General features: G+C 36.6%; 1 protein-coding gene across 5 annotated transcripts in view; it reads right to left on the reverse strand.

Annotated features, from left to right (window-relative positions):
* Positions 1 to 16,636, reverse strand: part of Helz (helicase with zinc finger) — a 172,277-nt gene that overhangs the window by 31,087 nt on the left and 124,554 nt on the right. For all 5 annotated transcript variants that reach the window (XM_078041842.1, XM_078041844.1, XM_078041843.1 and 2 more), the window contains 5 exons: positions 15,766 to 15,973; positions 10,824 to 10,903; positions 7,231 to 7,801; positions 6,631 to 6,865; positions 5,378 to 5,894 (listed from right to left, as the gene is read on the reverse strand). In XM_078041842.1, coding sequence (XP_077897968.1) covers positions 5,378 to 5,894; positions 6,631 to 6,865; positions 7,231 to 7,801; positions 10,824 to 10,903; positions 15,766 to 15,973 — 1,611 coding nt within the window. The remainder of the gene's footprint in view (positions 1 to 5,377; positions 5,895 to 6,630; positions 6,866 to 7,230; positions 7,802 to 10,823; positions 10,904 to 15,765; positions 15,974 to 16,636) is intronic.

The following is a 16,636-nucleotide window of genomic DNA, read 5'->3' on the forward strand; positions in this document are numbered from 1 at the left end:
CTCAAAAGGTAGAGCTTAATGCAGTATTACAAGCTTTTGTGATGTTTAAAGATTCTGTATTTAATTTATTTTCCGATAGTCAGTATATAGTTAATGCTATAGTATCCCTTGAAGATGCTGGTAGGATTTCCCCTTTCTCTACTGTTTTCTCTTTGCTTTTCACTATACAAAGTCTAATCTGGGACAGAAAAGATCCATTCTTTATAGGACATATCAGGGCACATACAGGATTGCCTGGAGCCCTTAGTTTGGGCAATGATTTAGCAGATAAAACTACACATGACATACATATTTTCTCTACGCTAGAAGAAGCTATAAATTTTCATAAAAGGTTCCATGTCAATGATAATACTTTACAAAAGCATTTTAAAATAACTAAGGAACAAGCTAGACAAATAATAAAACAATGTCAAAATTGTGTGACCTTTTTACCACAAGTTAATCTTGGAGTCAATCCTAGAGGATTGATGCCTAACCATATTTGGCAGATGGACTTCACACACTTGCCAGAATTTGGAAAATTAAAATGTTTGCATGTTACAGTTGATACTTCTTCTGGATTTTTGATGGGCTCCCTTCTTGCCAGAGAAAAAACTAAAGATGTTATAGCTCATTGCTTACAAAATTTTGCCACTGTGGGCATTCCAAAACAGTTAAAAACAGATAATGCCCCTGGTTATACTTCTACCTCTTTTAAACAATTTTGCTCATCATTTGGCATTACTCATATAACAGGAATCCCATACAATCCACAGGGACAAGGCATAGTTGAAAGAGCTCATCAAACTATTAAAATGTACTTATTAAAGCAAAAAGACGGAATTGGGAAGGGGTATATATTCCCCAAAGATAAACTTAAAATAACCCTTTTTACTCTAAACTTTTTAAATTTAGATTCATCAGGACTTAGTGCTGAGGAAAGGCATATGTGTCCAAAAAATGTACATAAGCCCAAGGTACTTTGGAAAGATATTCTAACAGGACAATGGAAAGGTCCTGACCCAGTAATTGTCTGGAGTCGGAGGTCTGTTTGTGTGTTTCTACAGGGAGAACAGCAGCCGATTTGGATTCCAGAGAGATTAACTAAAGCGATTTCTACAGACCAAAAAGAAGATGATTTGGCTCAGATCCATAACAGCTGATATCCAAAACTCCAGTTTGGCTAGCCTTACATCTGTGACAGAACCAAGATGCTTTGTTCAATATCTATTTTATTATTGCCCTTACCCACATCATGAAGTTCTATTTTGTTTTTTGAGCTCATACAGACCTAGGTTAATGTTTTGCTGATCAGTTCTATTTTTTGACTATAGAGTTTTTAAACATTGCAATGGAGATTTCACCTGTAAAAAGTTATAAGGCCTTTACTATTATGTTATGTGTTGTATGTATTATGTGTGCACACTTGTGTTTTGTGTTATATGTTTGAATGTATGTATGTCCATATATATGATGAGCGCTCAAGAAAAAAATGGATCCAAATATTTTTTTTTATTCACGTAATTTAAATGGTTTAATTTAAATTGGGTAAACAACTGTTGAGGATTGTTTTAATATGTGAACAAAAAAGGAGGTTAACAGATCTGTTTGTTTACTTTCGCCTTTCCTTTTCATTATATTTAATAATTCTCTTCAAGATAATGTAAATTGTTTTCTTTTAGTACCTTCTGGAATGTTACATAATTTTTTCTTTAGTCATTATTGCCAGATTCCTATCTTCATCCCAGTGCCGGTGAAGACAAAGATAAAACCAATCTACAGCTTCTGCAATAGCCATCGCTGAACTGCTTGCAGAACTTGCCTGGACTATGTATCACTTGTATGCATTGTGAATTCACCTGTATGCATTGTGAACTATCTATTGGTGCAGCAACTTGTGGTAGTATTGGGGTATTTTTGCTGATGATGTCATCGGTGGTACAATTTTTCCAAAAGGAGCCGTCAACTGGCTTGGTGTATCTCCTCCCTTCTGCCTGTCATGATCGTTCAGCTAAAATTTGGGGGCCAACAGAGGTGAGGCAAAGAACCTCACATCCACTCCCTACCCCCCACCCCCCGCTGGTACAAAGACCTCTCCACAGGTGTGGCTGTATACTGGACTGGTAGTCAGTGATGGGTAAGATCCAATTGCAATGGTACCAACCTAAGACAGGAGGCTGACGCCTTGAGGTCAGCTCATCCGATAACGGGTAAGGACCATATGTATTATTGGACAACCTAAGGCAGGCACGGTCCCTAAGCCACATGCTTGTTGTTTAAACAGAGAGGGGGAGATGTTGAGAGCCACAGCCGAAGGGGCCCCAGCAAACTTTCAGCTGCCAGCAAACTTCCAGCTGCTGGCTGATGATTGGCACATAGCGGCCCCAGAAACATCTAGCTGATTGGCTCTTCTGTGGTGAAGCTCATTGGAGATGCTCCTTGAGCTGTTTCCCCACCCTTTCAGACTGCCAGCTGATGATTGGCTCACAGTGGCCCTAGCAACATCTAGCTGACTGGCTCCTCTGTGGTGATGTTCATTAGGATGTTTCCCTGCCCTTTCAGACCACAGAGCTGCTCATTGGGGGACTTTTTGGCTCCGCCCATGCGACCCAGCCAATCGGCCTCAAGAGCAGGAGGTGTGGGAGGTGGAGAGGCTTGTGGTTTGGAGGGAGAGGCTTGGGGGCAGCCAGTGGTGGCAGTTGGGCTCTGAGGGTTTTTCCTAAGGAGCTGTTTTGTTTGGCATGTGTGGTTCTAAAAATAAAGTTTGTTTCTTTTGACAAGTGGCTCCTGAATCGTGCCCAGCCAGACTGCGGCACTAAGGTATAAAATACTGGCTCAGGGCTGGGGTTGTGGCTCAGTGGTAGAGCACTTGCCTGGCATGTGTGTGACACTGGGTTCAATCCTCAACATCACAAAAAAATAAATAAAATAAAGGCATTGTGTCCATCTACAACTAAAATAAATAAATAAATGAAAGGCTGGCACTGACAATAGATCACTTTCATATAGAACTAAATGCCCAGAATATGCTCAATTTCTATGATTCATTGATTTTTGACAATGTTGCCAAGATAACTCAATGGAAAAAAGGGGAGTCTTTTTAACAAATGATGCTGAAGAAACTGGATGACCACATGCAAAAGAATAAATTTAACACCTGCATTACACAACACTCAAAAATGAACTCAAATGAAGCAAGGAATTAAGCATATAAGACCTAAAACTATAAAACTCTTCGAAGGAAATATAGAAATAATCTTTATGATATTGGACTAGACAACAATTTCTTAGAAATGATACCAAAAGCACAAATAACTACAGAAAATATCAATTTACCTAAGTCCAAATTAAAAATTTGGTGTGCATCAGAGGACACTTGAAAAGTGAAAAGACAAAACTACAGAGCAGGATAAATAACTACAAATCTTATGTAAGGATTTAGGATCTAATATCCAGAATATATGAAAAAACTATTACAACTCAATAACAAAAAGAAAACCAATACTAAAATGGTTGAAGGATGTAAACACACATTTCCCCCAAGAAAATATACAAATGACCAATAAGTACACAAAAAGAGGTTCTACATCCTCAGTCATTATGGAACTATGAATCAAAACTGTAATAAGAAACCACTTTACACCCACCAGGATGGCTGTAATAATAATTTTTAAAAAGTACATGCATCGGGCACAGGAGCACATGCCTGTAATCCCAGTGGCTTGGGAGGCTGAAGCAGGAGGATCGCAAGTTCAAAGCAAGCCTCAGCAACTTAGTGAACTCTAAGAAACTTAGTGAGACCCTGTCTCAAAATAAAAAATAAAAAGGGATAGAGATATAGCTCAGTGGTTAAGTGCCCCTGGTTACAATTGCCAGTGTCAAAAAGGTTAAGTATATGGAGAAATGAGAATCCTCATATATGCTGGTGGGAATATAAAATGGTATAGGAAACTGTGAAAAAGTGAAGAAGTTTAGCAGTTCCTCACAAAAATCAAACATAAAGTTATCATATAACCCAGGAATTCTACTCCTAGATATATTCCTCATAGAGACACTTCTAGATACACACTCAAGACAACTGAAAATATGATTTCACACAAAAACAGGATTTAGGATTTAATATCCAGAATATATGAAAATAGTGGTCATAGTGGCATTAGTCATAATAGCCAAAAAATGGAAAGAACCCAAATGTCTATTGATGAACAAATTGTGGCAAAGCCATAGAATGGAAAATTATTCATCCACTAAAAGGAATGAAATAGTGATACATATTATAGTGTGAGTACATTCTGAAAACCAGACACAAAATGCTACATATTATATGATCCCATTGATATGAAATGTCTCCAGAGAGACAAAGTAGATTAGTGGTTGTAGGGAATGGGGAGGAAAGATTGGAATGTGCTGCTTAATGGGTGTAGGGTTTCTTTCAGGGGCAATGAAATTATAAAACATATTTATCAAACATTTGAAATGGCTTTAGAAATCAGTTAAGAACTGCCAAAATGAAGCTTATTTTTTTCATCTATCAAAATAGGAAATGTTTGTCCTGTTTTCAGTAGATATCTGTGACTGATAATAACTACAACCAGCTTTACACATTCTTTAATCATTGCAATTACAAGCTTACTGGGAAGAGCTAGACAAAATTTTTATAGTCTACACCATGTAGTACCATTTTGCAAGTTTTATAACCTAAAATTACTAATTTTTCATATTGATAAAGGTCCATAAAAATACTACTTTGGAATGTCTAGGTATTTTAAGATAATAATTCAATTTACCCCAGCTGCTTAGTTTATGTTAAACATCTGCAAATTCCTACATTTGGAGATCGGTCTCATTGGGCATCCACAGCCTCAGTCTAATCCAAACACTAGGACATGTGACAGGAAAAAGAGAACTGGTACTTGGAACAGGAGAATCACTATAAAAAATTTCCCCAAGTTAAAAAGGACAAAACAACTTGAATACTAGAGTGCTCAGATGTCAAATGTTCCAAAAGAGCAATAAAAGATTCTCAAGGGGCTTCATGTTTCAATAATAGCAATCACTCTACAGAATCTGAAATATCACAAGAGAGTAGAAATTAAAATAATTTTCAAGCAAGAATTATCTTAAAAAGACTACTTTTTTTAAAAAAAAAATTTAGTTGTAGATGGACACAATATCTTTATTTTATTTATTTATTTTTATGTGGTGCTCAGAATGGAACCCAGTGCCTCATGCATTCGAGGCAAGCACTCTACAACTGAGCCACAACCCCAACCCGTTAAAAGACTATTAAATTCAACAAGATCTAGCCATTCCTATTATCATGTCAATGTATGCTGATATTGTTCGCAATCAAGTAATCCCAAAATGAAAAAAGTAAAAGAAGAAGAAAGACATTTACCTCTTCTAAGCTCGGGAGCGAAGAAGAAGATACTGTTCGAGATGACAATGGATGAAATGGCTCTTGACCGACAGCATGTTGATGATTCTGTATTTGTACAAAAGGGTTCTGCGGTGGCCTATGAGGCAATGGAGGTAGGCCATAGGGAAAGCCTGGCCCTATTAAGTGATTCTGTTGCAAGTTAGCAAAAGTCCATGCTCCATCAGGTGCCAGGTATTTCAAAGGAGGAGGGGCAAGGTGTTCAGATGGCAATGAAAAGGGTGAGCTGAATATCTGGGGAGGAAGGCGCTGTGGAAATGCTGGGTTGTTGGCTACTTCAATGTCTCTGCTGTTGTCATTAAAGTTAGAAAAGTGGCTACTGTGGTCTGTACTGGATGGGGGAGACGGGACTGCTGGTGGACTTCTAGCCTGAACTTGTCTATATTGCAAAAGTCTTGATTGAGGTGGTGGCATTTCAGCTAGTTCTCGAGTTTCACTTTGATCACGATGAGACAGCTCTCTGATTAAGTCTTGAAACCTACATAAAGATGATGAAACATAAGTAGAAAACAAAGGACAGGTTCCATTAAGAAGAGTTTAATCAACTACATGAATCATTTCTACAAATCAAATCATAATAATCTTGAATGTGAGCATTAATGCTCAGTAGACAGTGCATTGAAGACACTTTCCCTTTCCCTTTGTATTAAAAGCATCTGTTTCTTGCCTCCACTTGATAACTGGAAGTTATAAAAGATGGTAGATGTCACTCAGAAGGGATTAGCAAACACTCTATATAGCATTCACATGTGCTGGCCATAAAGCAAATTTAGTGCTTGGACTACTCTTAGTACCTGTGGTTAAAAGAAGGCTGAAGTCTGTGCTAACAGAAAGAAAAATTATGATGAATTTATAATTTGTAACTTTTAACCACAAGTTCACTTCTGTCCTTATTCATTCTTCCTATGTGTTATTGCCAAATACAAAAACAACAACAACAATAAAAACCCACAAAGAGACATCCACAACAATGGTACTTTTCTCTTGCAGAAGAGACCCAAAGGACCAAATTAATCTACAACCTAAAATAGGCCATCCACACCCACATCTGTACAAGAGTTACTTCTAAATGAATTCTCCATATTTTAAAATCAATCAAGGGAATTTTATAGCATGTGCCAAGAAGGCCAGCATTCGATGTCTTGAGACAATATTCTAACATAAAGCTGAAAAGACTACTATCACAAAAGAGAACAGAGGGACCTGCCAAGTACCTGGAGAATGTAGTTTCTGCTTCATCTTCGGCACTGCTGGCGAGCTTCCAGTCTGCCCTCACTGGCGGCTGATGGAGTCCGATGGGTGGCTGTGGAAGGTGCTGGAGGTGAGGATGGTGGTGGTGTGGGTATGCAATGCCACCCTGACTCAGGTAAGCGTGGTGTTCATTCCACTGTTGTAGCCGTGCCTGCTGCTGCCTTAATGTTTCCAGAGCTACACTCCCATGTATGCGATCTGCAGAAACATTTGTGAAAACACTGGGTTGTTGTGCATTTGAGGTTTCAAGCTAATTTTAATCAAGAATTTGTACAATGAGTTTTTTTCCACAAAGGCAAAGAAATAAATACAATTTGATTTTGGTAGAAAATAAATGCTTTCTAAGTTTGCCAGAAACTAGTTATGATGATTTTTTCCCCCACTTGCATAATGATGTAAATTGACATCAACTGATATTTAGTATTACATACAGCACTTGGAACTGGATTCTGATTAACCCACATTATATAAATAAATCAATTCTGACCTAGATTAACATTGTATAGTACATGTCATTTTAAATACCCTCTTAACTCACTTTTAGTAGCAATATGGAAACTTACCTAAAGCCTCTCCTATATGTAATCCCGGGGGGTTCTCATCAATGAAGTTATTTAGATGTGAAGGAAGGACAGGGCTGGGCTGTGCAATGGCTCTCAGAGGACTGTGGCCTTCCTGCAGCATGGGAGGGGGCTGCTGCTCAGAAATCACAGCCTCTGCAGGGGGAGACTGAGGTCGATGAGAAACTGTGTTATTAAAAAAAGCACTGTTGGGTGCTGGCTGATATGCAGGAGAAAGCTGAGGAGGTGGCTGCTGGGACTGCGGAGTCAACTGACTTTGCTGCTGGACCACCTGATTTGGTTGGGGTGGAATTTGATTTGGTTGTTCAGGCAAATTATTCTGCTGTTGATTTAACAAGGTGTGCTGCTGCGGAATTGGAAATGGTGGTCTTGGTAGCTGGGGAAGGGGATGAAAATGTCGATTAGGGATTGCATACTGTGCATGTGGAGCAGGAAGAGGAAGATTTATGTGTCTTGGGTTGAGATTATCTTTGCGAGGAAATTTGGTATTGGGATAAACAACACCAGGACGTGATTCAGGACTTCTGTTCTGTGGATTTGATTCCAAATCAACCTAGGAAAAAATAAGAAGTCTTTTAACTGCAGAAAATCCAAATTCAGTGGCTCTCCTTTTCCCAACCCTAACACATCTAATGGATATGATTTATTCTCAGCAGTGAAAGCAGAAGTGCTGGGTGCTGAATCAATCACTTTCTGACAATCTAATAAGAAATACTCTTTAAATTAAAAAAGCAACAGAGGGAAAAAAGCATATTAAATTTCAGTCGTAAAAAAAGATACTGCCATTTTATTAGCATATCCACTTTAATTTCTTGAAGAACATAATCTTTAATTTCACACTTTCTTTCTTAGAAAGATAATCATTTATTTTCTCCTGATATAAATCAATAAAATGTGTTCTTTCCTTCTGATTTTATTGTTTACATATATATAATCTACTTCCTCAAACACATCAATATTAATTAAAAACCTTATCCCAACTTAAACAACTTTGAAAAGAACAATCAGGTACTATATCACTGTCACATAACTGGTTTGGTTGACAAGTTTTGCCACTGAATAGTATTGACATTCTTTCCATTAACAAACATTTGTTTAGGGCCTACCAAATGCATTTTGCCTAGTGCTGGAGATTAAAAGAGCAACTATAAAACTTAGCCTATCTCCTCAAGAGCTTAGAGCAGGGGCCTTGCAAACTATGGCCCCAACCATACCATTTCCTCTCTGATGGTTTTTTGTAAATCACAGCATCTTGTTCATTTACATATTGTCTTTAGCTGCTTTTACACTACTGTGATAGAGCTGAGCAGTTGCAAAATAAACTATATGGCCCACAAAGTCTTTCTGACTTACTATCTGACCTAACCCCTGGTTTAGAGTCCAGTAGAGGATTAGCAACAGGTAGATACATAATTAGAGATATTAAAGGAGGACATGATATGAGACCCTAGGGTCCAAGAAAGAAAATAAAGAGGCAATAAGATTTGAGTTGAATGTACAAAGAGCCGGAATATTCCAGGAAAGGAAGGGCATTCTAGCTAAAGGCAACAGCTTCTGCAAAGGCTGAGGAAGTGTAAAAAGCACAGCAGATTCGGGGGCATGAGAAGTCGATGTACACAGAGCTAAAACTTCACTTGTTTATATGTTAGTTTCCCCTCTTGGCATCAGAAGCAACCACAAGAGTCCAATTACACAAGAGCCCGAATGACTCAATACCTGAGTATAAATACTGCTTTCAATCCCGTTAAGCTATGGTATACTAAGGGAGAGAATGATAGGTTCCCTTTAAAATGCAGGTATAATCATAAGTGGTGACAACATGAAAAACAAAATTTAAAGTGAAAAGATGAAATTTTTCCTTTCCAGCTCTGTTAAACCACTCAACAGACTGCTTAGGCAAATCAATGTTTTTATGAGTTTTCATGCTGAATAATCATTGAGGATTACAGAGCACTTGCTTCAACAAAGGCTCTGACAGCACCTGACAAGATTTTGTGGCTGGTTTTGACTACATCTGCTTCTGCTGTAGGATGCACTTGATATCTCTCTGTACCCCCCCCCACATGGGCCACGGTTACTTGCACTGCAGCCCCCCTCTACTGGCAGTTTGCCCCTGGCTACCTAAACACCCTGCAGCTCCTCCTACAATATGAAATCCCTCTGACTCTGACCTGTTAGCCAGATGCTCTGGGATATAAGTATCTGAATATAAAAGAATAGATGCTTAGTTGAGTCTAGAGGTACAGCTTTGGAAGTCATCATGGAGCAGGTACTTAACATCATGAATTGGACTTGTTTATAGTAAGCAATCAGAGAAAGCAAGAGTAATGAAATAATGACAGAACTGTGGGAAAGCCCAACTTAAGGACTAGGAACATATGGGGAGTGGCAAATAGAAACTTATAAAAGGGACAGGAGGTCACATCAGAGAGTTGTGAAAAACAGCAATACTGGGCCGCAGAAACCAAAAGAAGTAAGATGATCCAAGACAGCAATGGAAAATAGTGCCAACTGCCAAACAAAACCCAAGTAAAACTAGAACTGAAGTGTATTCATAAGAAGTGGTTATTTGGAAATCGGTGGTCTCTGTGAAATGCTGACACCTTTACTAGACTCTGTGGGTTAAGAAGCAAATAAGAGATGAGGTGAAATGGAGAAATTAGGGGCTGGCTACAAAGGAGATGAAGGTCAAAGAAACTGCCTTTTAAAAAGTCCACCAATGTACTTACTTTAGGCTAGAAGATAAGTACCTACACTGCACAGAAGAGGAAGAATCAGTAGCTGGAAAGAACGTGAAGATAACAGAGGAGTAGTGACAAATTCTGTGAGGTGACTAGAAGAGGAGAGTCTTGCCCCAAAAGAATTCCTCCTCCAACACTAGTAAAAAGGAAGTAAAGAACTTTAAGGACAAAGAAAAAGCGATGTATCTAATATTATACATCAACAGGGTAAAATCCTGATGAGGTTATGTCTAAAGCAAAGTCAATTCCTGACAATAAGGATAGAGAAGTGGAAGGTGATCAGGCTTGAGAAGAGCTGCGTACATGCAAAAGAAAAGTAAGAAAGCCCAGAGGTCCAATAAGATTAGAAAACATGCATCTCCAGTGGCACTGATTCAACCAATAGCAGTTTTTCTCTAACTGGTTCCCAGGCACAGAAGCAGGAAAAGTAAATGGATGGCCAGACAGAGTTAAGGTATCAGGCAGTGGGTATGATGGGAGAGAGCCCTGGACAGAGAAAGCCGTCTTCCTTCTTCACTCCTACAGCTCTTCCCATGTTGAGGTCATGTCAGTGACACATCATCTCTGTCTTCATGTACTACCTTATCATGCAAAGTCTTTAAATTCAATCCATCGCTGAATAACAGAATTTGAGAAAAATATACAGGTAAAGGAACTAACAGCCTAAGACAAAGTGTCAGGTGAAGGTGCAACATGACCCATTAGATCTCTGTGAAACAGTAAGTGTAAGATATACATATAAAGGCAGCACTTTTCTTTAAATTATAAAGATTCCAAAATGACCACAGACTAAATCCCTTAGAACAACGAAGTCACTAAATGCAAGCATCATACCTGTTTTGGTTCAGCAGGCTTTTTCTCTGGTGTTCGAATCTTATTAATTTCAGGTCCAGCATTATTTGTATCATTTTTACCTAAGAAAATATTTTAAAATCCTCATAAATTTTCTCCAGCAAATGTGACATTCCCACTGACTATTCAACATTAGACAAAATGAGCAGAATATTTTAAACATTTTTGACTCATTATTATCAATTTATATTACAACTTTGGTTTTGTTCTTAAATTTTAAGAGTTGCAGTTTCTCTGCAAGAAAGAAAATTTATAAATGACACAAACCTCAAAGACCGGGCAAAAGCTTAATAAGGGAATAACCTAAAACATAAAATAATTCCAGAAGAAACTGTCCAATCTCCAGGAATTTATAGCCTCATTTTCTTAACTAGACATTTAAAGGGCCTTGGCATTCTTGCCTACTTATAAAGGTTAAATACTTCGTTCATTTACAATTAAGCAAAAATCTAAATAATGTGTCAATCTAGTTTAGTAAAGGAATCTAAACTGAATGGTTTGGAGCTTAAATGTTCCCCCAAATCCATATGCTAACAGTTTGGTACCCAGTCTGTGAGGCCATAGGTAGGTACTGAGCCTTGGAGGCATGCCTTTGAAGACGGAACTGAAATCCTGGCTATTTGCTCCCTCTCTCTTTTTGCTTCCTGGCTGTCAGGAAAAGAACATATCTCCTCTGCCATTTGCTCCTGCCCTGATGTACTGTGCCAACAAAAGCCCAAACGATGGAGCCAAGTGACCATGGACTGAAACATTTGAAACCATGAACCAAAATAAATCTTTCCTCCTTCTCAATTGTTTATCTCAGGTATTTTGTCACAGTGATGAAAAGCTGACTAACACCCTGAGTAAAGATATTCTGAAAGAAATGCAAATAGAAAACTAAAAATAAATGCAGGATAAGTGAATAGTAAAGGGGGATAAACAGTAGAGGAAGCAAAAATAATGTTTAAAAAAGCATAATTATAAGTTAGGAATATAGGTAAGTGGTAGGGCACTTTGCTAGCATGTGCAAGGCCCTGAGTTTGATACCCAGCACCAAACAACAAAACAAAACCAGCACAATTACAATAGACTTTAATAATTTCACACATGTGACTAGCTTTTAGTCTACAAGAATTAATTGCAAAATATTTTGAAGTTCCTTGAAGGAATGCTTAATTTGGGTACTTCAAAAGCATTCTTTTTGGATTACCACTACAATTTTGTAAAATGAATTATCAAGCCACAATAGAAAGACAACAGAATCAAACTTAACAGGTAGAGACTGTCATACTGAATTAAAACTGAAAATCAGACACCAACTACATGCTATTTAGCAGAAGTATACTTTTTCCCTTTTTTTTTTTTTGCGGATTTCAGTGATTATTACTCTATTTTTATTTTTATTTTTATTTTTTAATTTTTTTTATTGGTTGTTCACTACTTTTTCCCTTTTTAATTTGGTTCTGGGATGGAACCAAGGGCTTTGTGCATATAGAGCATATACTTTACCTCAATGGAAATGTACTTTAAATACAAAGACACAAAGAGATTAAAAGTAAAAGACATGCTATGCTATCACTAGTCCCCGCCAAAAGCTGACATTGACTACACTGATATAAAAGCAAAGAGCACTGAGCAAAGAATATTAACCAGGTATAAGAAGGCCATTCCATAACACTAAATGAGTTAATTAATCAAGAGGACATCATCTTAAACTATCACCTAATACCAGAACTTCAAATTTCACCAAGAACTGATAAAACATAAAGAAAAATAGATAACAATTATATTTAGAGATTTCAATTTCCTTCTTCAGTAATTGATAGAAAAAGAGACAGAAAAACAGCAAGAACATAGTAAATAATCCAGAACAAATTAATCTGATTAACATCTGAAAAGCATTCTATGCTTTTCAAGTGCACATGGAACACTAACAAAGACAAACCACTGTATTACTTTTTCATCACTGTGATCAAAATGCTCATCAAGAGCCAGGTATGATGGTATACACCTATAATCACAGTGGCAAGGGAGGTTGAGGATTGGGAGTTCAAGGCTAGCCTCAGCAATTTAATGAGGCTCTAAGCAACTTAGCAAGACCCTGTCAATAAATAAAATATAAAAAGGGCTAGGGATGTGGCTCAGTGGTTAAGCGCCCTTGATTAATCTCTAGTACTCAAAACAAAACATCCCTTGGTTAATCCACAATATCCCAAACAAAACAACTTAGAGCAACTTAGAGGAGTAAAAGTTTACTTAGGGTCATGGTTTTAGTCCATGGTCACACAGCTCCATTGCTTTGGATCTGAGGTGAGGCAGAAACATCATGGCTTTAAAAAGGCATGGTGGAGGAAAATTACTCACCACATGGCACCCAGGAAGCAGAGAGAGGGGAAGGGGCTAGAGATAAGATATATCGTCCCCAAAGCCAAGTCCTCTGTAACCTACTTCCTCCAACAATGCCCCCCTGTCACAGTATTCATCTCTTCTCAGTAATTCATTCAAATGGATTCATCCACTGGTAAGGTTACGGTGCTCATGATTCAATCATTTCCCCCAAAGCCCCACCCCTAGACACTGCTGTATGGGGATCAACTCTTCAACACTTCAGCTTTCGGAAACATTACAGATCCAAACCATAATAACTATATTCTGTGCCATGAAACAAATATCAATAAATCAAAAAAGGATTTGTATGGTACAAAATGTTCTCTTATTGCAATGAAATTAAAGTAGAAATCAATAATGGAAAAATTCTTAGAAAATTTCCAATAATGAAAAACTCAAACTCATCATCATTCTATGTAATTCATGAATCTAACTTTAAAGAAAAATATTATAAATTAAATATTTATGTTAATCAAGCTTGCACCTCAATAAAACAGTGAAAAGTCATATATAAAAACATTTTATAAATGTTAAGGAATTAAAAACTTAAAAAAAAACAAATATATATATATATATATATATATATATATATATATATGCCTGTTCTTGGATCAAAAGACTAAATATTGTTAAGATGTCTATTCTCCCAAAATCGACCTAAAAACTTAACACATCTCAATCAAAATCTTTTCTGGTAGAAACTGAAAAGCTGATTCTAAAATGTATATAAGATAATACCTGGAAAAGACAATTTTGGAAAAGAAGAATCAAGTCAGAGGACTTATACTACCTGCTTTCCTGACTTTTATAAAGCCACAGCAATCAAGATAGCATATTTGGCATGAACACAAACATATGCACTAACAGAAGAGAACAGAGTCCAAGTATATGACCAAATGATTTTCAAGAGGGGTCCCAAAGCAGTTCAAGAGGAGGACAGATTTTTCAACAAATGATGCTGGAACAACTGAATATATATATGCAAAACCAAAACAAAAATACAAAATTTAACTCAAAATGGACCTAAAAGTCAGAGTTAATAGTCTAAGACTTCTAGAAGAAAACAAGAAAAGACCTTTGTGACCTTGGGTTAGACAAAGATATTTTAGACACAACACCAAAACACAATTCATAGAAAAATAAATGGATAAACTAGACCTCATTAAAAATAAAAACTTCTTTTGAAAGATACTCTTAAGAAAATGAAAGGAAAGCCAAAGTCATATTCTGGGAGAAAATATTTTCAAAGCATATATCTAATTAAAGTTTTCTATCTAAAATATATTAAAAACTTAAAACTTAATAAGACAAAAAAAACAATAATAAAGTGAGCAAATGATATGAATAGACATTTCATCAGAGAGGATACACACGTGGCAAATAAGCACAAAGAAAAGATACTCAGTGTTAGCAGTTATTAGGGATATGCAAATGCCACAGCAACCTGCCATCAAATATTCACCAGCAAGGGTAAAATAACAAAGTCTGACAATACCAAATGTTGCTGAGAATGTGGAACAAAGGGAAATCTCACACATTATTGGTAGAAATGAAAAATAGTACAGCTACTTTGGAAAATAATATGGCAGTTTCTTATAAAGTTAAAAATGTATTTACAATATACACAGCAATCTCCCTTCTAGGTATTTACCCAGGAGAAATGAAAACATGAATGTTCACAGCAGCTTTATTCATGAGAATCAAAAACTGGAAAACTACTGTATCCACCAATTATGGGTGGATAAACACATTGTGTTGTACTCATATAGTGAAATACTAATCAAGAATTAAAAGGAGCAAGCAACTCACTCATACTACCTGATGAAAGATCAAAAGCTGTCAACACAGCCAAACATGAACACCTATATACCCTGCAATTCCATTTATATGACATCCTAAAGAAAAAATATAAGTACAAGCTAGTGGTTGTCCAGGGTTGGGCTCAGGGAATGGGAATGTCTGTAAAGGGGCATCAGGAAACTTTTTGAGGTGATGTGATATCTTGTACCTTGATTTTGATGGTAGTTAACAACTCTGTGTATTTATTAAAACTCATCAAACCATACATTTTTAAAGAGTGATTTTTACTGCATATAAATCATACTTCTATAAACTTAACTAAGAAAAGTAATAGGTAATTTTTTTCTTACCTATAATTCTGGTAGATTTGCATAAGAAATACATATTTTATATCAACTATCCCACAATAACATTAATGCTTAGTACACTACAAGAATATTTTGGGTTAACAAAATTGGAAGGAAAGGACTTTTCTTTGCAATTTTAAATGACTATTATATACAGAATTCAAAATATTAAAATTTAATATATTTCAGGAAATCAGTAAAATAAATCATAAGTGCTAGGGTTTAACTAAAGGACACTCTGAAATTACATGCAAAATTTGTACCTGTGTACATATTTATGTCATCTGGAATGAGGATCCATGGTTGTTGTAACAGGTTGATTTCAATAGTCCATGATTAACAATCATACTGTGGACAGAACTCTGCATGCCATCAGTTTATGAACAGAGTACAGCATAGCAACCTACCATTTCGATTTTGTTCATGTTGATCCTTCTCCAGATGCTGATTCTGTGGCTGCCCTATGCTGACAGGTGGATGATGTCCAAGGCCATAAGGTATAGGAGATCCCCGTCCATGTGTATGTAATAGGTTCATATTGTAGGCCATTGCTGCTTGATGTGTAATAATTCGAGGATCAACTGCAAACCTACCCTGGTATCCTGTCCATGGTACCTAGGTTATTACAAGAAATAAAGTAATTGCATTAAGTATATTTTGGAATGCAAACTTCTATAGTATTTTGATTAGAAAAAGCATACACCAACACAGAGGACAACTATCAAAATGAGCAACTACAAAGTCAGTGCTACTTAACAGTATCACTTGGTAGAATCAAATTGCTATGTCTTAAGTGTACAAAAAGGACTCCCTGAATTTTTAGTGTGTAAGGAAAAATGGGTCACTTTTCAGATTCAGAATAAATTGAGGCATTAAATCATTTTACATTCTTAAATCATTTCCCCTCAATGTGAACATTTGCATGTCACAGATTACCACAAAAATTATCTTCTTAAATAAACTGCATAGTTATGTAGTTTAATAGACTTAATTAGAGAACAGGAGGTAAAGTGAAGGAAGAATTTAGTCTAAGGTGTCTCACTCAAAAAGTAAATAATTTAATGTAAACATATTTAATTATCTCCTTTATCGCATTTAAAGTTCACTTATTCATTAATTCAAATAGGTCACTACTTCTATTACTGCTTTTGATGAAATCAACTCTACCTTAAAATACAGAAACAGAAAACTTGTTTAGGTATATCTAGACACATGATGTCTGCACATTAACAAAAAAGGAATAAATATAACATCTGAACTACTGTCCCTATTATTTTA

The sequence above is a fragment of the Ictidomys tridecemlineatus genome, chromosome 3 (assembly GCF_052094955.1).
Source record: "Ictidomys tridecemlineatus isolate mIctTri1 chromosome 3, mIctTri1.hap1, whole genome shotgun sequence".
NCBI lineage: Eukaryota > Metazoa > Chordata > Mammalia > Rodentia > Sciuridae > Ictidomys > Ictidomys tridecemlineatus.